The 24,228-nt window shown below is 46.4% G+C and overlaps 2 protein-coding genes across 2 annotated transcripts in view; one reads left to right on the forward strand and one right to left on the reverse strand.

Annotated features, from left to right (window-relative positions):
* The window catches only part of LOC138786767 (zinc finger protein OZF-like), a 419,299-nt gene that overhangs the window by 41,725 nt on the left and 353,346 nt on the right, over positions 1–24,228 (forward strand). The window lies entirely within an intron of this gene.
* The window catches only part of MAP3K1 (mitogen-activated protein kinase kinase kinase 1), a 49,915-nt gene that overhangs the window by 12,028 nt on the left and 13,659 nt on the right, over positions 1–24,228 (reverse strand). Inside the window, exons 2-9 of the mRNA XM_069963331.1 lie at positions 11,875–12,025; positions 10,821–11,015; positions 10,414–10,614; positions 8,774–8,890; positions 7,322–7,470; positions 5,155–5,276; positions 2,001–2,082; positions 1,671–1,857 (exon numbers count right to left, since the gene is read on the reverse strand). Coding sequence (XP_069819432.1) covers positions 1,671–1,857; positions 2,001–2,082; positions 5,155–5,276; positions 7,322–7,470; positions 8,774–8,890; positions 10,414–10,614; positions 10,821–11,015; positions 11,875–12,025 — 1,204 coding nt within the window. The remainder of the gene's footprint in view (positions 1–1,670; positions 1,858–2,000; positions 2,083–5,154; positions 5,277–7,321; positions 7,471–8,773; positions 8,891–10,413; positions 10,615–10,820; positions 11,016–11,874; positions 12,026–24,228) is intronic.

The following is a 24,228-nucleotide window of genomic DNA, read 5'->3' on the forward strand; positions in this document are numbered from 1 at the left end:
GTTAGGGTTATTCCCCCTGGGGGACTTCTAGTATATGCACTCTGATCTCTCATAGAGATCCATGCAGTATAGTTATACTGCATGAATCCATGAGATCGGTGTTCTATTACTTTTGGCTGCTGCAGCCAAAAGCAATAGAATGCCGAGCCGGGATCAGCGCCATTACGGAGCAGACCCCAGCCCGGGATGGATGCCGGGATCGCCCCCCCGCAATCGCGCCGCAGGGGGGCGATCCCCCCACTAGACCACCAGGTATGGAGATTATCAAGTATTTAGAAGCAGCTGTCAACTTTGACAGCTGCTTCGAAGTACTTAATTAGCGGGCACGGCGATCGGACCGTGCCCGCTAATAGCCGCGATCCCGGGCTACACGCGGCACCCGGGATCGCGGCAGTTCAGAGGGGGGTCGCCGCGCGACCCCCCTCTGAACTCCCATAGCGGCACGAGGACGTTCAATAACGTCCTGGTGCAGCTATGGGTTAACTCATTCTAACTGTCAGTATAAGCTTTTGTTACTCATAATATGATTGCAATTATATTTCTGTATGTGATAAAAACATCTGACAAACACACATAAAAACCAGAGGGCAGCAGATCATGTGAAAATATAATATTTGTGTCATTCTCAAAACTTTTGGCCATGACTGTATACACAAAAGAGAAAACTTAATTAAAATGATAGGATAAGCTGTTTCATTACTGAATAAATAATTTAATAATATTTATTAATAAAAATACAAAAAATAAAATAAAAATTATAATACTAATAAATAATATAAGTATATAATAATAATTAATGATTAATAAAAAATGAATAACTTGTTATTATTAGGTAGATGACTTAAAGAGTCACTGTCGTATTTTTTTTTTTTTGCAGAAATCAATAGTCCAGGCGATTTTAAGAAACTTTGTAATTGGGTTTATTAGCCAAATCTGCCATTATCTGCATGTAAAAAGCCTTTTCCCAGGTCCCCCCCTCCTTCCTCTTTTTCATCCACTCTGAAAAATCTGAAAATTGTGACTTGTTGCAGGAGACGTCCCCTGTCTGTTCTAGGGAGAGGGGAGGGGGGAGGAGGAAGGAGGGAGTTAGCCGGCAGCAGAAAGCAGATAACAGAGGATTACAGGCACGGTGACAGCTGTAATCCGAGCTCAGACAGGTCACTGGTGATGGTCAGTAGAGATATCCCGTGAGGGATTTGTAGATTAACTCTTTGTTGTCCTGTTTTGGTCTTTTGTTTAGCTCTCTCCATAGGAGAACAATGAAGACAGGGGGGAGAGCTTCAAACTGCTTTTTCATGATAAAAATGCATTTTTCGGATAATAAACCCAATTACAAAGTTTCTTAAAATCGCCTGGACTATTGATTTCTGCAAAAAAAAAATTCACGACAGTGACACTTTAAGTTTTTGTAACAAATCCATGCTAACAGACCCTGGTGTAACCTTTCTATACTACAGACTGATGGAGGTTCCAGAACACAGACCCCCCCGGATGACATCAACCATAATATCCTGAACAGAAAACAAGTGAACCTTCAGTTTCTAATTCAGATAATCCAAACAGACTCTACATACTGATGCGGCTCCTACGCATGGAGAGCTGGCTGGAGGTTTTGATCACCCTCTGATCTCTCCATCTAGTGCATTTCCCCAATAACACAGTGTGTATACCTGAATCCAGGGCTCAGCCATGTTCTTGTACGAGGAAGGAATCTGCTGCACCCCATAGTTAGTGAGGTTTAGGTTGGAGTCTTGGGACCTTCTTTGGGATCCAGCTGTAGGTGAATGCTGGAGGGGGGGTGGCTGCTGGGCAGCACGGAGGATGGGGGGAGAATCCACAGGGCCCGGCAGGTCGTGACTGCAAACAGAGAGTCAAACAATTACTAACACAGTAATAAGGAGGAATTTCACCAGGCATCTAAAGCCTGACTTCCTTCCATCTTTGTTTTAGCGACTGGCTCAAACTTCTCGCCTAATACACGAGACAGAGATGAGACTGACCTGTGGAAGTCCTGAGATCTCCACTTTGAGCGGCACAGAGGGCAGATGAGAGGCTCCCGATTCCGTCGGCACTCCTCCGCCCCTGTATGAGACACAAGAGGAGCGGATATGAAGAGCAAGAGCAAAATCCAAGTGCAACATATCTGGGAATCTCAGCTGAAGTTTTACCACGTGGACACAGCAATTTATTACCAGTTTTCCATGGATTTGTGCTGTGTGTATTCAGGCTTAAAGGGGTTATTCAGCGCTACAAGAACATGGCCACTTTCTTCCAGAGACAGCTTTTTTCTGGTCTCCAGCTTAAGCGGGGGTTTTCTGCTCAGTTCCATAGAAGTGAATGGAGCTTAATTGCAAACTGCACCTGAACTGGAGACAAGAGTGACCATGTTTTTGTAGGGCTGGATAACCCCTTTAAAGGGTAACTCCAGTAAATACCATACAACTAAGCTTAACAGGGCGGAGCATGACACAGGGATCCTTTTCTTGTATCTGTTCTATTCCACCCCTGCAGTTAGCTGAAGCTAAGTGTCACTGTTGTTTACATTTCTTTGCAGATATTAATAGTCCAGGCAATTTTAAGAAACTTTGTAATTGGGTTTATTAGGTGAAAAATGCATTTTTATCATGAAAAAGCAGTTTTAAGCTCTCCCCCGTCTTCACGGTTTTCTATGGAGAGGGGAGGGGTAGAGGGAGATGAGGCACCAAAACAGGACAACAAAGAGTTAATTTACAGCTATATCACCCGGCTCTCTCCTCTGAAGTCAGCACTGACCTCTCTGACCTCTGAAAAACAGCTTTAACACAGGTCCAGCTGTGTAATCCTTTGTTCTCTGCTCTCTGCTGGCTGACTAATTTTCCTCCTCCCCTCTCCATAGATTACACAGGGCTCGACTGATGTAAGAGAGTCAAGATTTCCTGATAATGAGCAGTGAATGAGAGAGAGGAGGGGGAAAGGCTTTTTGAATGCAGATAATTGCATATTTGCCTAATAAATCCAATTACAAAGTTTCTTAAAATCACCTGTACTATTGACTTCTGCAAAAAAAAAAAAACAATGACAGTGACACTTTATTGCAAGTCTTCACATAGCAAATCACAGCTCAGTCCCACCCACTTTAAAAGGGAATTCCAGTGAATTATTATTTTTTTTTTTTAGATTTCTGTAATAAAGTTATGTAACTTTGCAATACATCTTCATTAAAACAAAAAAAGGTAGATTACATACATGCTATACTAATTTTTTTTCTCTGTCTTTCTTGTCAGAATATCCCTTTAAGGAGGCACTACTAATGTTGCAGCTTTACTTACATTGACTGCTAAGGCCACAGTAACGTTTGTAAATGTCTCCAGCAGATGGCGCCATCTGCTCACACATTACATGCACGGTTCTCCGCATACTACGCTATTATACCCATAGGTTGGGCCTTGACCACACGTCAGTTATGCTTTCTGTTGGGACACATCAGTTGCACAACAGAGACCAGCAGCACCTGATCGACCCCACTGGCTTATGATGGGTTCTGCTGAGGTGTCCCTGAAGAAAAACACTGCAAGCAGGTGTGAACAGGGCCCTAACCTGCTTCCTATTGGGATTTACACTGCTATCCCCAGAAAATCTTTATGGACTAGGTTGGAGATAATGTGGAATAGCTGCACTATGCCATATTTGTTCTATTATGATGACTAAACCTACAGGACAAAAGGGAGTGGATATAGGTATAGATTATGTCCCATGTGACTAAATAGCATACAATATAGCTGTTTATTCCAAAAACAGCGCCACCCCTGTCCCCAGGTTGTGTGTGGTATTACAACTCTGCTCCATTGACTTTAATGGAACCTAGCTGCAATATGACAGACAAATTAAGGGCTAGAGAGGCGCTGTTTCTGGAAGAGAGTAGCTAGAGAACCCCTTTAGACATGGAGCATTTCCCAGCAATGCAACACAGCTGCTACTCTGCAAATAACTACAACATTAAAGGGGTTATCCACCCCTAGTGTCCTCAGGTTGGGTGTAGGGGTTTTGTAGCTCACTTTCATTGAAATGAATGGAGCCAAACTGTAATACTGCACACAACCTGGGGACAGGGGTGGCGCTGTTTTTGCAAGAAAGTAGCTGTCATTATTCTAATACCGGCAACCTCCGCCATTGAATGCGGCATTCTAGGCCAGGGATTTGGAGCTTTGTATTAGAAGGAGAAACCATATATATTAAAATTATATATTAAAAGGTGGAGATTCCTTTTGAAAGGAACCCGTTAAAGAGCAGGAGAAGCTGAGCAGATTGACATGTTTTGCAAAAAAAAAAAAAAAAGATTAAACAGAACTAATAATTGATATATTTATATCTCTGCTTAGGATCTAGGAGTCCAGTGGGTGGTCTTAAAGGTGTGCTCCAGCAAAAATATTTTTCTTTTAGATTAGTTTTAGAAAGTTATATAGGTTTGTAACTATTTAAAATCTGAAGTCTTACAGTACTTATCAGCTGCTGTATGTCCTGCAGGAAGTGGTGTATTCTTTCCAGTCTGACAGTTCTCTCTGCTGCCATCTCTGTCCATGTCAGGAACTGTCCAGAGCCGGAGAGGTTTTCTATGGGGTTTACTATGGACATGGACAGAGGTGGCAGCAGAGAGCACTGTGTCAGACTGGAAAGAATACACCACTTCCAGCAGGATTTACAGTAGCTGATAAGTACTGGAAGACTGGAGATTTTTAAATAGAAGTAAATTACAAATCTATATAATTTTCTGGAACCAGTTGATCTGAAAGAAAAAGTACCCCTTTAATCCGTGATTGACATGATCTCTGACTATCACTGACTAGGACTGCCTACTGAACTCTTAAGCCATACTTATATGCTCACACATACAGATGAGGCTGTCAATCGGGGTAGTACCGCCCACTGGACTTCTAAAGTGTTTGAGTAATTGACAAAACTCTTTCAATCTTCTCAGCTTCTTCTGCTCTATAACAAGCTATATTGCGCTGTCACTGAGACAGGGTCCCCTTAAAGGTTTAGTGGCCAATAAGCAGGTGTTCTTATGACAAAGCGGGTGCTCAAACCACTAAACCCCACACAGAGTGCAGCTCCCTGCCCTGCCTCTAGGGGGTGCACAGGTGAGGTGTGCCTCATGCACAGGAGTGGGTGACGTACAGATGGACATGCAGTGGTGGTGGAGCTTGTTTCTGCAGCCTTCTTCACATACAGTCAGGCTCTCCTCGTCCAGCATGCCCAGCAGGCAGATCGGACACATCTGTTCATCTTCATCTTTGATGCTGCCGAGTAAACAGACAAGTGACACCGATCAATATGAAGACGAGTCCAAAGGACCAGAACAGACAGAAAACATCAAAAGGTTTTTTTTTTATATATAGCTATAGCTATTAGGGCATCTCTGGGAGAACTGTGACATCCAATTGTTCAGTGCCAAAGGGGCGGGGTCAAACAGCTGACCAAGAGACCTGAAGAGCTAATACTGCACAGACAGTGGGTGGGAACGGTCAAGATAAATTGTAAAAATGTAACTGAGGGAAAGAATTACGGTTTTAGGTCCATAATGAAAATCTTCAAACCAATTTTAAAGCAGCGATTTTACAACTAATCTTAGTATGCTACCCCTCTGTGTCTACAGCGTCTATGCAGAGCTATAGGTCTCCATGGTAACAGACTACAAACAAGTCCTGTGTAGTCTGATCCTAAAGTTATACTCTGTCCCCTACACCAGTGCTTCTTAATTCTAGTCCTCATTGCCCACCAAGCGGTCATATCCCTTACAAAGAACAACTGAGATAATACCTGAGGCACTGAGTATATCCCCTGTGATGATACCTAATGCACTGTGTGTAATTATATCACCTGTGATAATAACTGATGCACCGAGTATATCCCCTGTGATAATATCTCATGCACAGAGTATAATTATATCACCTGTGATGATACCTGATGCACTGTGTGTAATTATATCACCTGTGAGAATACCTGATGAGTATAAATATATAACATGATAATACCTGATGCACCGAGTGTAATGTTATCACCTGTAATAATACCTGATGCACTGAGTATATCCCTGTGAAATACTAAGGAAATGCGCAAAGCATGACCTGTTGGTGGCCATGAGGACTGGAACTCAGAAGCACTGGTCTCCACAAAGTATGTCAGCATGATGATGGGCAGAGGTCTAACAGAATATGGCTGTGGGGTGTCACTACTCATTTTGCTTGTTACCAAGCTTTGTATAGAAGCTGTAAACAGAGAATTCTAAAAAGGGGGGGGGATAAAATATGGGTGTCCAACCTGCATCCCTCTAGCTGTGGCAAAACTAAAACTCCCATCATGCCATTTGGCTTGCTAGGCATGATGGGAACTGTTTTGCACGGTTGGAGGTACACGAGTTGGACAGACACCCAGGATATAAGATAAAGAAAACCCTGTTTAAATAACCATCTTTGTTGCCCAAAGTACCAGTCAGCTCAGCAGTGGTTTAAAGCGGTACTCCGGCAAGTAATTTTTTATTCAAATCAACAGGTGTCAGAAAGTTATACAGATTTGCAATTCACTTATATTTAAAATCTCTACTCATCCAATACTTATCAGCTGCTGTATTCTTTCCAGTCTGACACAGTGCTCCCTGCTGCCACAGTCAGGAACTGCCCAGAGCAGAAAAAGTTTTCTATAGTGATTTGCTGCTGCTCTGGACAGTTCCTGACAGAGGTGGCAGCAGAGAGCACTGTCAGACAAGAGAGAAAAAAAAAAACCACTTCCTGCAGGGTATACAGCAGCTAATAAGTATTGGAAGATTGGAGATTTTTAAATATACAGATTTGTAAGTTGATTTGAAAGGGAAAAAAAATTCTCACAGGAGTACCCCTTTAAGAAATTCAAGCAGAGCTGTGATTGGTTGTTAGAGGCAACAGTTTTTCACTTTTTTGATAAATGTATTTATTTTTACCCTCGTTGGCATAGCAGGTCTTCTACAATAATGAGTACACTTCAGCAGGAGCTATACCACCTTAAAGCGATTGTCTGGCCCAAGAGTCTTGTTTACAAGATATAAGTGTAATGCTCCATTCTCCCTCAGGTGGCGCTGCAGGGAAACTGAGCACTTACTTATAGGTTTCCTTACAGATCACAGCTGATCGCTGGAGGTCTCAAGATCTTATAGTCAATAATCACTCCTAACCCCTTTAAGAAACATATAAAGAAAACCTAGCACATAAACCTGCTAATAAATATGAGATCTACAGAGACTAGGTCTCCTTGTAACATTATGGTGACTCCAGACATAACTAAACGATCAGAAGCGGAGTCAGGTACAAACCTGGTATCTGAACTAGATGTGGAGGTGGTGGATGAGGATAATGTATGAGAATTTGACATGCGTGATACAAACTTCTGGATGGTGTTACGAGATGGAGCTTTGATCCTTGAGCTACGTCTACTGTGATATTTCTGGAACAAACTTTCAACCTAACGGAAAAAAAATACACATGAAAAAAAATAAAATAAAATATGACAAAAAATAACCAAGACGACTTGCACTAAGTACACCTAGGATACTGGGGTGGAGACTGGATGGAAAGCAAGGCAGAAAGGTGAAGGAGAAGGAAACGGAGCGGCAAAGGGTGGATATGGGGGTGATACGGCAAAAGTAGAGAACAAATCAGAACACGGCGCTGCATCAAAACCAAAAAATAAATCTATGTTTAAGTGACAGATCGTTCACTTCAAGTCTTCACCCATTTCCACTAGCTTTTAGTCTCCCAATATGTATAAAATAAGGGATGAAACTATGCAAAAGGCGAAAATTAAAAACTTTCTATAGTCTTCTATGCATCTCCGTGGTTACAGACTACAAATAAAGCCTTCGTAGTCTGACCCTGCAGCCACTCTTTACTTTTTACCAACTTGGCAATTGAAACATATAGGGGGACAGAAGCAAAAACAGCATGACTGCACAATTGGAATGATGGCTTGTTTGCAGTCAGTCACCAGGGAGACACATAGACCTGCATAGGAGCTGCATGCACAAAACAGAATACCGTTAAAGGGTAGGTGTAACCTAAATTTAGTCAAATACTAAAAATTCTTTTTTTAAATCCGTTTCTATTTTCTAATTTTTTTTATTTATTTTTTTTATTTTACTCTGTACATTGTAATGGAGGCTGGGAAGAAGGTATACGGCTCCAAGACGGGTTGGGTTTACTGTCTTTTACCATAGAAAGGCATACGTTTGCATAGAAGCTGCAGACACAAAACGGGAGAAGACTTAACTAATTGCCTATTGCAAAGTTATTTTGTTGTGCATTTTAGATGAATCTCAGACTATACGGATATGTTATATCACCAATATGTCACCACTTATCGGTGGAGCACCGACTGCTGTAAGCATTATGGTCCATGAAGGATACCAGGTTGTCCAGAAGACGCCTAGGGGAAGTGTGTCCCCACTTTTTAGGAATGAGTGAAGGAGGGGGGCAGAGGTTGGACCCCCAGTGATGCCTTCTATACCTATGCATATTCCATTATCATACACCGAGCAGCATATGGCGGCACACAGAGTATATGATCCCTCTGTGTATGCATTCTTTCATAAACCCGGCTCATTTTACAGCATTTGCAGTTCCACAGCCTGCAAGTAATTATACAGTAACTCCTTCCTATTCAGCGAGGAGGACGGGGTGAGGGCGAGGGGGGGCATATCTGCCATTACAATACAATGATTTCCAAGAAACAATGGAGCGAAAAGGAGGGGGGGGGGGGTATTGCCTACTTCAAAATTCTTCAAGGTTTTCCTCCACAGCATCGTATCCGAAGGCTCCAGCTGAAACACCCGTAACATGACAAAGAGGAGATGGATGCAGAAGGTGCCCCTGCCGCAGCTGCAGGTCTACGAGAGAGCAGAGTAACAATTACATTTCAGACAGAAATAGAGGAGGGTACGGGGGGGCCAGAGCTCTGGATTGTGGGCACAGGAGCGGGCGCTGCCATTGTCACGCCTTGTCAGACACAAGAGACGCGTCGCGATTAGTGCTTAGGCTGCTGGGATTCACATACCGTGTAGCAGAGCTCTGCTATTCCGCTTAGTGCACTGGGATTTCTGCACACACCATGTGTCGGTTTTTATAGCTCTTATGTACATCATACAGCGACAGCAAACCTGCGGCTCTAAACCTGGGATGGGGAACCTACCGCACGCCAGCTGTTCTAAAACTTCATTTCCCATCATGCCTGGGGAGCTAAAGCTTTGGCTGTCCAGGCATGATGGGAATTGTAGTTTTGTAACAGCTAGAGGGCCGAAAGTTCCCCCCATCCCTGGTCTAAAGCAACTGCAAAACTACAACACCCAGCATGCCCTGACAGAACATACTGGGAACTACAGTTCTGCAACAGCTGGAGATTCAGGTTAGGTTGCTTCCATGTTCCTGTTGCGACATGCTGGGAGTTGTAGTTCTGCAAAAGATGAGAAGCCACTGGTTGGGGAACACTGACCGACAGCTCTCAGGGCATGCTGGAAAAACGCATGCTGCGAGTAGTAGTAGTAGTAGTTCAGGTTTTAGAACACTGATCCACAGCAGTTGCGACATGCTGGGAGTTGTAGTAGTACAGATTTTAGAACCCTGACCCACAGTGCTCAGGGCATGCTGGGAGTAGTAATAGTTTAGGTTTTAGAACACTGATTCACAGCGCTCAGGGCATGCTGGGTGTTATAGTTCAGGTTGGGGGAACATCGGTTTAGGTGGTGACGTAAACAGTCAGCAGGTGGTAAGTGTCATGTTTCCAGATAATGGCTGCAGAGCTAGGACCATCAAGCAATCCATTACAAACAGCAAACCTCACGCCGTTGCAAAACCATTATCCCCATCATGCCCGGCATGACAGGAATGGTAGTTCTGCACCAGCTGGAGGGCGGCGAGTTTGACTCCCCTGTATTACAATAAGGAAGATACCTGTTGCTGTTGTGTGAACAGGAAACAAAGCGCTGAATCTGCCAGGACAGAGATCCTGACTGTAAACACGAGCTGAACATGAGCTCACATGTCCCGGGGGAAGACGTGCAAGGAGCTTTTGGCAGCAGCCAAGCCCTGGTCCTTGTATGTGGTGAGTATGTACCTGCGCGGGCCCCGGGGCGCTCATGGCTCTATTTACACACAGTCTATTTCCCACGACAGGATGAAGCTCATAATTGTATGACAATATGAAGCGTGACTTTCCCAGGGGATAAAGAAGAACCTGCAAAGTCTCTCACAGTGCGGCCAGGGATCACTGTGCTGTAATACAAACAAGCCGCCAAGGACTCCTGTATAGTACAGGACCTGGTGGCTGAGAACAACAGGATCCAGTATATTTCTTCCAGCTGGTGTATGGAGTCTTACGGGCAATGTATTGATTCCTAATTCTCACTTAACAAACCTGAGGTCCAATGAACACTCTGTACTTGTTATCCGGGCTGTCGCCTCCGATCAGGAAGGAGTTGGGTCCTATTTGCTGCAGTAGATACAGCCGTGCCCTCATGACTTTGTTGACGCGCCGACTTGTTTCCTCTGGGCTGTAGGGCGAGAACCCGTCGGGAGAAGGAGCCCTCCGGGGCGGCGTGACGCGACCGCTCTGAAACTGAACAAACAGTGCGTGTGAGCGAACTTCTGGTGATACGGCGACGGCCAATGTTACCTCTATATAATCCCAGAACCAAATACTGGGAGCAGATTGAGGGAGAACTGGAGAGGGTAACACATGGCAAAACCAGGTGGAATGAAGCCCTAATAATCCATCTGTCGGCACTGAGCTTAGGAGGGAGACGCCAGACGTGCAGGACTTACAGGGACCGGAGACATCCTCCTCCTCTGCACTCCGGGAGACTCCGGCTTTGACTTGGAGGAGCTGGAAGAGCTGCTGGGGGAAGGACTCCGCCGCCCCTTCACCGTGTGTCCGGACCCGTTCACCGTCCCCTCCACTGAGGAGTCAGATTTGGAGGCGTCAGAGCCGTCGGCTTTCACTGTAATCGGTTTCACGACCTGTACAGAGAGAGGAAATAAATACAATATATGAGAAAGACAACCTGAACCAGACCATGGATCTACACTCTGGGGCCCAATGCGAATGAGAAGAATCAGAGATCCCCAAAGATGCTGTTGGTTTCATTCACTGGAGCCAAGGATTGGAGTGGCCATATAGACATTAAAGGGGTTGTTCACTAAAAATGGCTTCTTTCAAATCAACTAGTGCCAGAGATTTGTTATTTACTTTTATTAAGAAAAAAAAATAAATCTCAAGTCTTCCAGTACTTATCATCTGCTGTATGTCCTGAAAGAAGTGGTTTTGTATGGGGATTTGCTGCTGCTCTGGACAGTTCCTGACATGGACAGAGGTGGCAGCAGAGAGCACTGTGTCAGACTGGAAAGAATACACTACTACTACTACTGGAAGACTGGCATTTTTTTTTATGGAAGTGAATTACAAATCTCTGGCACTTTCTAGGAACCAGTTGATTTGAAAGAATTCTTTATTGTGAACTATCACTTTAAACTTCAAGCCCCCCCCCCCCCCCCATATGGGCTATCAATGTATGGTGTGTATTCATATAAAACAGGAATGAGGAACCTTTGGCCCTTCAGCTGTTGCAAAACTACAATTCCCATCATGCCTGGACAGCCAAAGCTAAAGCTTTGGCTGTCCAGGCATGATGGGAAATGTAGTTTTGCGAGGGCGGAAGTTTCCCCAACCCTGATGTGCAGCCCCTTGGTGCCCCAGTTCTGGTCACGAGACAGCGCCATGCACCTGTGTGTCAATCACATGACCAGGACAGTGACGGATCCTATTGACAGCTAGCAGAGATCATGACGACCATTAGCTATAAAGGTGAGTGTGACTTACCACTGGGCCTCGCCTGCTCCTCCGCTCCAGCCACTCGTGCTTCCATGCCGGCATACAGGTGGCCTTGAGTTTTTCCCTGATCATGCGCTCCTCCGGGCGGTCGTCCATCTTCTGTAGGCCCCTGAGTGTTTCTTTACTCTCCATGTCACGGCTGCAGGAAGAGAAGGAGAATCCGTTAGAAGTGTCGTCTATCCGGGATGTCCCGTGCCGCGCACACACACAAGCTCGGCTCCTCCGTGCTCACATTACAACCGCTGCCGGATTATTTCCGAGTGGCCGGAGCGCGGCACGTATGCAGCACTCGGGGAGATGGGGCTTGTTTGCTTTTTAGAGCAGAAGTGCCGCGGGGCATTGTAGACGCTGGGAAGCAGAGGAGACCGAGCTCCGGCTAAATCAATAAACAGCCGCGGCTAACGCAGCTCATCCTGCGGGGGAGAAAGGAGAGGACTTGGCAAAGGCTTCCTGAAAACCATTACAGAGCACTCAGAGCGCGACACCCAAACCGGTCCCCGCAGCACATCCATTAGGAGGACCGAAATAACCAGATGCAGCCGGGCCCGCCGCCAGATGACAGGACGGGAGAGGAAGAACATATCATGCCCACACCCCTGACCGACATCTGGAGGGTGCAAGTCTAATGGGCGATACTGATTGAGGAGACCCAGCTGGTTACTGCAAAGCTGCATGGGAAAAAATATATGCAAATTAGCTGCACTCTCACTCAGCTTTCCCAGGAACAGATCACGTTTACAATTAAGGAGAGGACGCTTGGTTATGATATTGGGACCAAAACAGAAAAGCTGCCCCCCCCCTGACCCTCGAATCCACCCCCAGTGGGGTGTGCTATGCTGACAAACAGTAAATCCATTGACCAGACCGAGTATGTGCCTGAGACGTCCTCGGAGGTGGAAGTGGGGGGGTGTAAAAAGAGCATTACACACAATGACACCAGCAGATTAAGGAGGAAGGAGCTGATAAGATCCAGCATATGGCAGGCAGCCCCACAACACTATCCTTCCTGGAGAGAGAGAAAAACCCTCTGAGAAAATCCCTTTCAATGGACTGGGACGGGAAACTGGATAAGGCAGGGGGCTTATAGGTTTCTACTTGATCTCCCCCCTGACTGACTGGAGACGCTGGTCTGAACTGGAGACTTAAAGGAACCACCTTAAAAAGTGTCACTGTCTTATACATTTTTTTTTTTTTTTGCAGAAATCAATAGTACAGGCGATTTTAAGAAACTTTGTAATTGGGTTTATTATCATGAGAAAGCAGTTTGAAGCTCTCCCCCCCCTGTCTTCATGGTCCTCTTATGGAGAGGGGAGGGAGATGAGGCACCAAAACAGGACAACAATGAGTTAATTTACAGCTACATCAGAGGGCTCTCTCCTCTGAAGTCAGCACTGACCTCTCAGACTTCTGAATACTGTCTTTCACACAGGTCCCACTGTGTAATCCTTTGTTCTCTGCTGGCGACTAATCTCCCTCCTTCCCCCTCCCCTCTCTATAGGTTACACAGGGCCAGACTGATGTAAAAGTGTTAAGATTTCCTGATAATGAGCAGTGATAATTTGCATAATAAACCCAATTACAAAGTTTCTTAAAATCACCTGTACTTGATTTCTGAAAAAAAAAAATCATCTGCTGTATGTCCTGCAGGAAGTGGTGCATTCTTTCCGGTCTGGAGAGCAGGAGAGGTTTTCTATGGGGATTTGCTGCTGCTCTGGACAGTTCCTGACATGGACAGATGTGTCAGCAGAGAGCACTGTGTCAGCCTGGAAAGAATAGACCACTTCCTGCAGGACATACAGCAGCTGATAAGTATTGGAAGACTGGGGATTTTTAAATAGGAGTAAATTACATATCTCTGGCACTTTCTGGTACCAGTTGATATGAAAGAAAAAAATTTTTTGTTGAACTGGAGTCTAAACCCAGAAGCAATATAGCAGATACCCAGCTCCATTGTACTGAACGCAGCCGACATGCAATATCACACACAACCTGTAGCCAGGGGTGGCGCTGTTTTTTTTTTTTCCTAAGAAAGAAACCATGTCATTTTCTGACAAACTGCTGCACGGAATGAACCCAACCCAGACAAATCAGTACATTTCCCCTATAGACCTATGGAGGGCGTATTGTCCTCCACAGTGACTGAGCGTAAAGCAGTGCAAGGGTTAATGCTGCACAAAAAAAGTGAAATAGATGGCCGACGCTGCTTCCTTTTTTCTTTTTTTAAGGCGACTTTGTTTTCTTTCTTGTTTCAGACTTCCTGCGAGCGAGAAAACACACAGAGCGACAACAGCTGCGCAGTTCCTGTCAGCATGGCAGAAGAAGACAAGCAGAGGAAGTGCTCCAGAGCTGCGCTCATGGGGGGAGGGGGGCGCCCAGAGAGCGTACACACATCATGAAAGTGAAGCCTTCAGGCCTGAGCATCGCCACCGCCGGACGCTGATGCTATCTGACACATGACGGCCAGGCAGAACAAAGTCGCCCATTCTGAGAGCGAGTATACAGAGAGTATACAGAAACACAGGATACCATCCCGACCCCCTTCAAGGCATGGGGGGCTGTGAGACTGTAGGTGAAAGGTCACATTGACACCTAACCCGTGTCTCTCCAGCTATTGCAAAACTACAACTCTCAGCATGCCCTGGCGGTCATGCTGGGAGTTGTAGTTATGCAATAGCTGGAGTGTGTCAATGATGAGGAGGGGGTGTAAGGGGACCCCCAGGGTGGCAGCGCCCTCTCGTCTGCGCTCAGGCTCCGCATTCTCAGTGTATAATAGAGCAGGATCCGTCCTCTCATGTGACACAATTTACTTTCTCTCCTCACAAAAGGCCTTTTGTTCCCCTGATGCAGGTGGGAACGGTGCAGGAGAAACCCGCTCCGGTGAAAAAGATAGGTCGCGTCTGAGATCGAGGATACAGATCGTGCTCACACAGCATCAAGGGGTCACAATGTGCAAACAACACACGTCATGTGACGTCAGGGACACGAGTCATCTGCTATCCTGGTATATATGGTGCATGCAGGCCTGGTCTCTACTCTACTACAGAAATCCCCAATGGGCGCCATAGACTTGTATGTCTTCTAGGATGCGCAACATTATACCTGTGAAATTATAACTGCAATATGGTTGCATGCAGAACACCCATCAGATGCAAGATTGCAGGATGACGCTGCATCTGTAGGATTAGGAAGCGGCAAACACTGCAGGGCCCATAAAGGTTGTCACCAGCTCTCGAGCCTCTGCAGGACTAGCAGTAATACAGATCAGATGCAAGATATAGCAATGCCTAAGGGTCCATTTACACAGAGACTATCTGACAGATTATCTGCCAAAGATTTGAAGCCAAAGCCAGAAACAGACTATAAACAGAGAACAGGTCATAAAGGAAAGACTGATTTCTCCTCTTAGATCCTGGCTTTGGCTTCAAGAATCTGTCAGATAAATCTGTCTGTGTAAACGCATCATAAGGGCGTTAGGGCCCTATTACACGGGACGATTATCGGTCGCATGATCGTTAACAATAAACGGTCGCTATTGCGAATGACCTGAAATCGTTCATCCATTTACACAGAGCGATGATCGTTACTTACGATCGATCTTGCGGTCATCTTGTTGTAGCTATTGCGTTCGTCGCTACTGCGAACAACCGAACGATTTGCGAACGAGCAATGATAAAAATAGGTCAAGGTCTTATTAAGCGATCAACGATTTCTCGTTCCTCATTTAATTGTTAACTGCTATTCAACCGAACGATTATCGATTTCATCCGAATGATTTAACGATTATCCGAACGATAATCGTCCCGTGGAATAGGGCCCTTATTACACGGGCCCAATAATAACTGTAAACGAGCGCCGGTCTGCTAGATCAGCGCTCATTTACTTGGCCTATTACACGGCCCGATAATTGTTTAACAAGGGCTGCATGGACATTGTTACTGATGTCCTTGCAGCCCTTGCTTCGGTCCCGCGCCCTGCAGCTTCAGAGCGGCTTGTCTCAGCTAACAGGCCGCTCAGCCAATCACTGGCCGTGGCGGTCCCAGCCAGTGATTGGCTGAGCGACCTGTCAGCTGAGACCGGCCACTCTGAAGCTGCAGGGCGCAGGACCCAGGGAGAAGCGGACCGCAAGAGGAGCCCTGCAGTATGAATAGGTAATGTATGGAGTTTGCATATTGCAGAGAGATTTATCTGACAGATTCTTTAAGCCAAAGCCAGGAATGGATTTGAAAAGAGGAGAAATCAAAGTCTTTCCTTTATGACCTGATCTCTCTTTATAGTCTGTTTCTGGCTTTGGCTTCAAAGATCTGTCAGATAAATCTCTGTGTAAATGCACCATTGCAGGCGACAGTAGGAAACTAGCTGGTAGGGGAGACTGATAAAATGGCATCTTCTGCACAACTATATAGTTATAAAACCTAACAGCGCCCCCTGAAACCACCCACTGTGCCCAAAAGACCTGTTCCGATCCTTATAGGGGTAGTTCACAACAAAAAAAAAATTTCTTTCAAATATTTGTAATTTACTTTCATTAAAAAAAAAATCTCAATTCTTACAATACTTATCAGCTGCTTTATGTCCTGCAGGAAATGGTGTAGTCTTTCCGGTCTGGAGAGGTTTTCTATGAGGATTTGCTACTGCTCTGGACAGTTCCTGACATGGACAGAGGTGGCAGCAGAGAGCACTGTGTTAGACTGGGAAGAATACACCACTTCCTGCAGGACATACAGCAGCTGATAAGTACTGGAAGACTGGAATTTTTTTTTTATGGAAGTAAAATTACCAAAAAAAGCATTTTTTTTGGTGAACAACCCTTTTAAAGAAGTAAGTAGTAAGTGACCTGGAGAGGAAGCCAGGGCCCTGCCGGCAGCTAAGAGGTTAACCCCGGACCTCAGGCTTTAAATTGGCTCAGAAGAAAGCCTCTTGTTTGAAGTCGTCTTGAGCCGTGACAAAGGAATCCTAATTGCAGGTGGTCAGGGCTGAGCGTTTGATCCTTTCTGTGGCGCTTAACTCATGCTCGGCTTTATAATCAGCCAGATCCATCGAGTCCTGCGGCCGGCGCGCTCGCCTCGGCCTTTCCCACCCCCTGACCTGCCTTTCCTCTTTCAAGTCTTAAGACGCACTACTAATCTCCAGTTTCCTCTTATGCCGCAGTCTTTTCAGAGATTCTCATTTGTGACCTTTGCAGCAGAAGACACTTACAATAGGGACCCCCCCCCCCCTTATGTACCAGGACACAAAAAGCCCATTCTTACAGATACATAATAAAAAACAAATTAAAACGTCGGCTGGGAACATAGAGCGCCTCCGATCTGAGCCTGCGCCGCCGCCAGGTGAGGAGAGGAGGATGGCGAAAGAAGAAAAAAAAAAAAAAAAGCGCGAGTTCACGGCAAGGACAGACTAATAAAACGAGAGGGAGAGAACGGAGCAGAAAACATTGATGTCATCAATCAGGAGGACAGCACGGTAAAATCGTATACGGTATATACAGGCGGCTATTGGGGTCTGACTGACTACCATCTATCATTGAAAAGACCTAGCTGGTGTATGGAGTCACACAGGCAAAAATGTATGCAAATTAGCTCTCTAGCTCCACCTATAGGTAGCACCAAGACAATGATTTTCAGATTTTACAACACCTACTATAATGCCCAAACACCCAGAGGCGGTCACAGTGCATGATGGGAGCTGTAGTCACACAGGTTAAAGGGGTTATCCAGCGCTACAAAAACATGGCCACTTTTCCCCCTCTCTTGTCTCCAGTTGAGGTGTGGTTTGCAATTAAGCTCCATTTACTTCAATGGAACCGAGTTTGAAACCCCACCCAATCTGGACACAAGAGGGGGGAAAGTGGCCATGTTTTTGTAGCGCTGGATAACCCCTTTAAGGAACACGGTACAAGAGGAATGCATGCTGGGACGTGCCTAATGCGGAGGGTTAGGGTCACATCTCCTGGTCACTCACTACACAACATTGTAGATCTATATCCACAATGCGTCTGAAGCTTTGTCATTCACACTGCAGAGGAGCTCAGATCTAGGCTGCTGTTTGGTGAAGCCATTACAGAAGTGACGAGAGGGGAATACGTTACTGACTTCCCCTAGGAAAAGTTCAGCTCTGGAGGATTTAAAGCCGTTAATACAGGAAATTGTAGTCCCATAGGCACAACCTGAGCTGCTGATGCTATCTCAGCCAAGGACCCTACAGTGACCTGTATCTCAGCTTCCTAGTCCTGCAATGAGCTCGGCTGTGTGTTACTATATCTGCCATGTAAGGGACATCAGGCCTGTCCAGCCATACAGTAATGCTATAGGTACCTGATATAACCTGGGTGACAATGGTCACAGACACAGAATACAACATGGCTGCCCGTCAGCCTACATGGTCATACATATCCCTTAGATTGAGAGCCGTACCTTACAGACACATCCCGGTAGTCACTGCGCACGCCAAAGCCAATGACATCTGTCAGTGATTCCTCCCCTGGATCCTATAGATCTCTCTCTCTTTATATATCTATGGGCCTACTCAGCTTCCTCTTTCAAGAAGTGACAAGTGATCAGAATTCAGGTCATGTGACATTAGTCACTGACCCCGGAGAGTTCAGCGGCAGGAGTTCCCATCATCAGTCGCAGCTCTGGCCACTATAAAACTTCAGCCGCCTACTACTATTACTACTACCACCACCGCCGCTGTGACAAACTTCTGGCCACTACTATTGTACATTAAGGTCAAATGATGTCACATTAAGAAGACACGGTCAGTGAGAAGGGAAGACATGTTACCGGTAATGTCCGCCTCCATAATGATTATGTGTCCCAGTGAAGTGAGCAAATATCTAGAGCAGCACAAAGGGCGCAACGTATGGATAGGGAACCCCCCCTTTCCTCCAAGGATCCCCGACAGGGAACACCACCCCCCACAACCCTCCAAGGATCTCCGACAGGGAAGAAACACCCCCGAAAGGATCCCAGACAGGGAAGACCCTCCACCCCATCCCTCCAAGGATCCCAGACAGGGAAGACCCCCATCCCAATCCCTCTAAGGATCCCCTGTACTCTCAGCCGCCTCCATAAATGTTGAATTCCAATCAAATTCCAGCAATCTGATATTGAAGGAAATCCCAGCAATAAGTTATCAATATTAGATCAGAAATGACCTGACTCCTGGCGCTCTCGCTGTTTGCTCCTGTGATCTGCCAGCACCTGTACCAGGGCCTCCATATTAATAATAATAATATTATAATAATAATAATAATAATAATAACAGCTGCTGTATAGGATATCACAGCGTGGTCTGTCAGCCACAGTACGATGTTGCCAGGAGAGGCAGTGCAGAGGCTGCAGCGATCACAGGACCAAGGCACATTTCTCTCAGACCACTGACGATCTAACGTGGAAAATCTGTTTACTTAAATGGGAAAAGAGAACAAGCTGCTTCCCAGACCTCCAGCCATTCAGGGCTGTGGGGAAAGATGGGTGACAACCGCGGCAGAAGCTGTGACGACTTCTATACTGGTTGTCACAATGCATAGTCCTCCATTAACTGACAGGGACCAGTCATACAGAGCTGAAGGTCACAGGAGAGTAATGATAGCGCCCCCACACAAGCTGCCGCTAAACTACAACTCCCATTGTGTTCTATAAAACACAAAGAGGGTAAACGTATAGATACAGTGAGCTTCATCTATCTTCCATAATGACTGATGAAGTGTTCCTGCAATGCCACACATGCACTCATATGCTGGGAGGCCCAGTAATGAAGTGATCAAGGCCCCATAGGTTTCACAGACAGAAAGTGAGGCCTGGGGTGCAGAACCCTCCCCCCACCCCCGAGCAGTGACAGCTCATCATCCTCCATAGATAATCCCGCTTTCAGTCTGAGGTTCGGGGGCGGCCGTCACTACACATCACCATCCACTGTCCACAGATGTCAGGCCGGTCACATCTATCGATCTGTGATGTACATGGAGGGGCAAATTAGTACTGTATTAGTACTGTTCATGGTGACCTGCAACTCTCCTGCAGGTCACCCCCGCCATCTAACAGTAGAGGAAGGATAGACAGACAGACAGATAGATAGATAGACTCACCACCTCTCATGTATGTATAATAGAAGCTCACACACAGCTCTCCCAGAGTCCTGAAAGGTAAATCTGCCCCCCCCCCTTTGTTAATGGGATCCATGCTTGGGGGCCCCCATGTTCACTGCAGGGGGGTCCCACGGGTCTCAGACATTTCCTCCTGACCTGTGATATGTCACATCGCTCCTCTATGGCCTCCGCTACCAATCATTCCCAGCAAGAAGATAAAAAAAATACTTTGCAAGCTCCGGTGAAATTCCACATTGTGCGCCATTAAATCTCTTCCCCCCACCCAGAGGTTGTCAGAGAGAAAAACAAAAAACTTGAGAAAACTTGTGACTGGATTCTCATAAATGACAGTGAATATTAGGGGGGGTCTCTGGTGTACACTGGGCGGACTTGCATGACTTCACACCAGGAACTTGGTTAATGTTTAGATGGTCCCTGCAGACGACGGCGAACAAACAGCCTGCCATGGCACAGCGCCAATCTATACAGCTCAATGGTGACTATAGGGATCTCCCCTAGGGTGGCAGATATATACTGGGGCAACAGGAATTTATTTTAGTTTTTTTGTCAGAAAGTTATACTGCTATTTCAAATCTCTAGACTTCCAGTACTTATCAGCTGCCGTATGTCCTGTAGGAAGTGGTGTATTTCCAGTCTGACACAGTGCTCTCTGCTGCCTCCTCTGTCCATGTCAGGAACTGTCCAGAGCAGCAGCAAATCCCCATAGAAAACCTCTCCTGCTCTGGACAGTTCCTGACATGGAAATTTTCAGTCAGTGTCAGACTGAAAAGAATACACCACTTCCTGCAGGACATACAGCAGCTGATAAGTACCGGAAGACAGAATAAAACTATTCATTTACAAATCTTTAAAACTTAATGGCACCAGCTGATTAAAAATAAAAAAATAAAAATTCTCTGGAGTGCCCCTTTAATGACATGTATACACAGTCTCACTATATTTATGGGAATCAGACGTGGTGATGCGCACCACATTTGGGAGCCTCTCCAGTCTCCCGAGGCCACACCAGTCACACGCCCCTTCACGCCAGGAGAAGGAAACCCCCTACGTTTGTTGACAGAAGCTGAAAGACTGGGGAAGTCACATGCTTGGAGTAAATGACAGCTCTTCACCAAACAACCCGCATAGAAAGTCAGCCCTGCATCTTCACGTATAGTTGAAAGTCAAGTATGTGCTTATCTAAGCCTAAAGGGAAAGCAGTCCCTATCTATAGGAGCTCCATTACATGCAGGCAGGCAGGAGACGCTAATGGAGTCCTTAAAGGGATAGTCCAGTGAAAATCCTTTCTTTCAAATAAACTGGTATCAGAAAGTTATATAGATTTGTAATTTACTTCTATTAAAAAAATCTTAATTCTCCCAATACTTATTAGCTGCTGTATGTCCTGCAGGAAATGTTTTATTTTCAGTCTGACACAGTGCTCTCTGCTGACATCTCTGGCCGAGCTGTCTCTATTCTCTATTAATCCCCATAGAAAACCTCTCCTGCTTTGGACAGTTTCTGACATGGACAGAGGTGGCAGCAGAGAGCACTGAGTCAGACGGGGAAGAATACACCACTTCCTGCAGGACGTACAGAAGCTAATAAGTATGGGAAGACTTAAGATTTTTTTAATAGAAGTAAATTACAAATCTATATAACTTTCTGACACCAGTTGATATGAAAGAAAAAGATTTTCGCTGGACAACCCCTTTAAAGTCCCCTTGGCCCAGGCCTGGGGGGGGTTTGATCTGGTGCAGGATCTTGGAAGATAATCCTGTCCCTGCTTCATTAAGAATAGACGAGCGACACATTTCAATCCCGATACCAAGATTACCACCTTTATATTTATACCTCCGGATGCAAGGGTGTAAGATGACAGCCGTAACCATAAAGCTGCGAGATTCTCGGAGGGATTGACCAAAGCAGAGAATCCCTTTAAATGACTGTAATAGGAGGCCCATAGGGATGCAATACAGCTGACTACTTCAGCATCCTATATGATGAGAGGCGCAGAGGCAGTCATGGGGTTAACTCCGGGGCCGCTGGTTTCCTGGCAAGTCATAAGTTTATCCTGCAGCCGGAGGTTCAGCCACAACACCATGTGATCACAAGACGCGGTCACGTGCATCGCCTGACACTAGGGAATCAAAAGAGTGCGGCAGAGGAGACAAACGGGGGCCGAAACAGATGCTGGACAAGCCATACAGCCGTATGACAGGAGCATGCTGGGGGTTGTAGTTCTCCTATAAGGGTATAGGGGATGTCGACCGAAGAGAGCGGCATGCTGTCCACAAGGGCCGCTGACCTGATGGTAGGGCTGGGCGATTAATCGAATTAATTCGATTAATTCGCCCAGAAGGTTAGAATCGATTTGATTTTTTGTGAAAATCGTAAATTCGATTTTCACAAAAAATCATTGCGGGCAGAGAAGGGCAGAGAAGCGCGGAGAGTCAGTCGGGCGGGCGGACGGGAGGTGCAGGTGCCGGGCAGGAGATGGAGGGCGGGCAGCACTGCGTGGAGGTGCCGGCCGGCCATGAGGTGCAGGTTACGGCCGGCGGGAAGTGAGGGGGCGGCGCTGCGTGGAGGTGCCGGGCGGGCGGGAAGTGCAGGTCGGTCGGCAGTCCCCCAGAGCCGCGACCGACCTTCCCCAGCTGTACACATAGCCCTCCTCCCCTCACCCCGGCCACACATGCAGGTCCCGGTCTCTGCAGGGACTGTAGTGGTGATAGCGTCGCTGCCATTACTGGAGCTGTACAGCAGGATCTTCACCCCTGATCCTGCTGTACAGCTCCAGTAATGGCAGCGACGCTATCACCACTACAGTCCCTGCAGCCTCCTGCAGAGACCGGGACCTGCATGTGTGGCCGGGGTGAGGGGAGGAGGGCTATGTGTACTCCTTTCCCAATCATTCCCAGCTGCCCCAGCCCCCCTCCATCTCCCCCAGTCGCCCTCCATCACCCCCAGTCGCCCTCCATCACCCCCAGTCGCCCTCCATCACCCCAACTCCTCCTCCATCACCCCCACTCCTCCTCCATCACCCCCACTCCTCCTCCATCACCCCCACTCCTCCTCCATCACCCCCACTCCTCCTCCATCACCCCCACTCCTCCTCCATCACCCCCACTCCTCCTCCATCACCCCCACTCCTCCTCCATCACCCCCACTCCTCCTCCATCACCCCCACTCCTCCTCCATCACCCCCACTCCTCCTCCATCACCCCCAGTCACCCCCAGTCCCCCTCCATCCCCCCCTAGCTGCCCATCTATACCTGTACTACTACACCCCTCATCTGTACCTGTACTACTACTACACCCCTCATCTATACCTGTACTACTACTACACCCCTCATCTATACCTGTACTACTACTACACCCCTCATCTATACCTGTACTACTACTACTACTACACCCCTCATCTATACCTGTACTACTACTACTACTACTACTACTACACCCCATCTATACCTGTACTACTACCACACCCCTCATCTATACCTGTACTACTACCACACCCCTCATCTATACCTGTACTACTACTACACCCCTCATGTATACCTGTACTACTACTACACCCCTCATCTATACCTGTACTACTACTACACCCCTCATCTGTACCTGTACTACTACACCCCTCATCTATACCTGTACTACTACTACACCCCATCTATACCTGTACTACTACTACACCCCTCATCTGTACCTGTACTACTACTACTACACCCCTCATCTATACCTGTACTACCACACCCCTCATCTATACCTGTACTACTACTACACCCCTCATCTATACCTGTACTACTACACCCCTCATCTATACCTGTACTACTACTACACCCCTCATCTGTACCTGTACTACTACTACTACACCCCTCATCTATACCTGTACTACCACACCCCTCATCTATACCTGTACTACTACTACACCCCTCATCTAGACCTGTACTACTACACCCCTCATCTATACCTGTACTACTACACCCCTCATCTGTACCTGTACTACTACTACTACACCCCTCATCTATACCTGTACTACTACTACACCCCTCATCTATACGTGTACTAGTACTACACCCCTCATCTTTACCTGTACTACTACTACACCCCTCATCTGTACCTGTACTACTACACCCCTCATCTGTACCTGTACTACTACTACTACTACTACACTCCTCATCTATACCTGTACTACTACTACACCCCTCATCTATACGTGTACTACTACTGCACCCCTCATCTATACGTGTACTACTACT

The sequence above is a fragment of the Dendropsophus ebraccatus genome, chromosome 3 (assembly GCF_027789765.1).
Source record: "Dendropsophus ebraccatus isolate aDenEbr1 chromosome 3, aDenEbr1.pat, whole genome shotgun sequence".
NCBI lineage: Eukaryota > Metazoa > Chordata > Amphibia > Anura > Hylidae > Dendropsophus > Dendropsophus ebraccatus.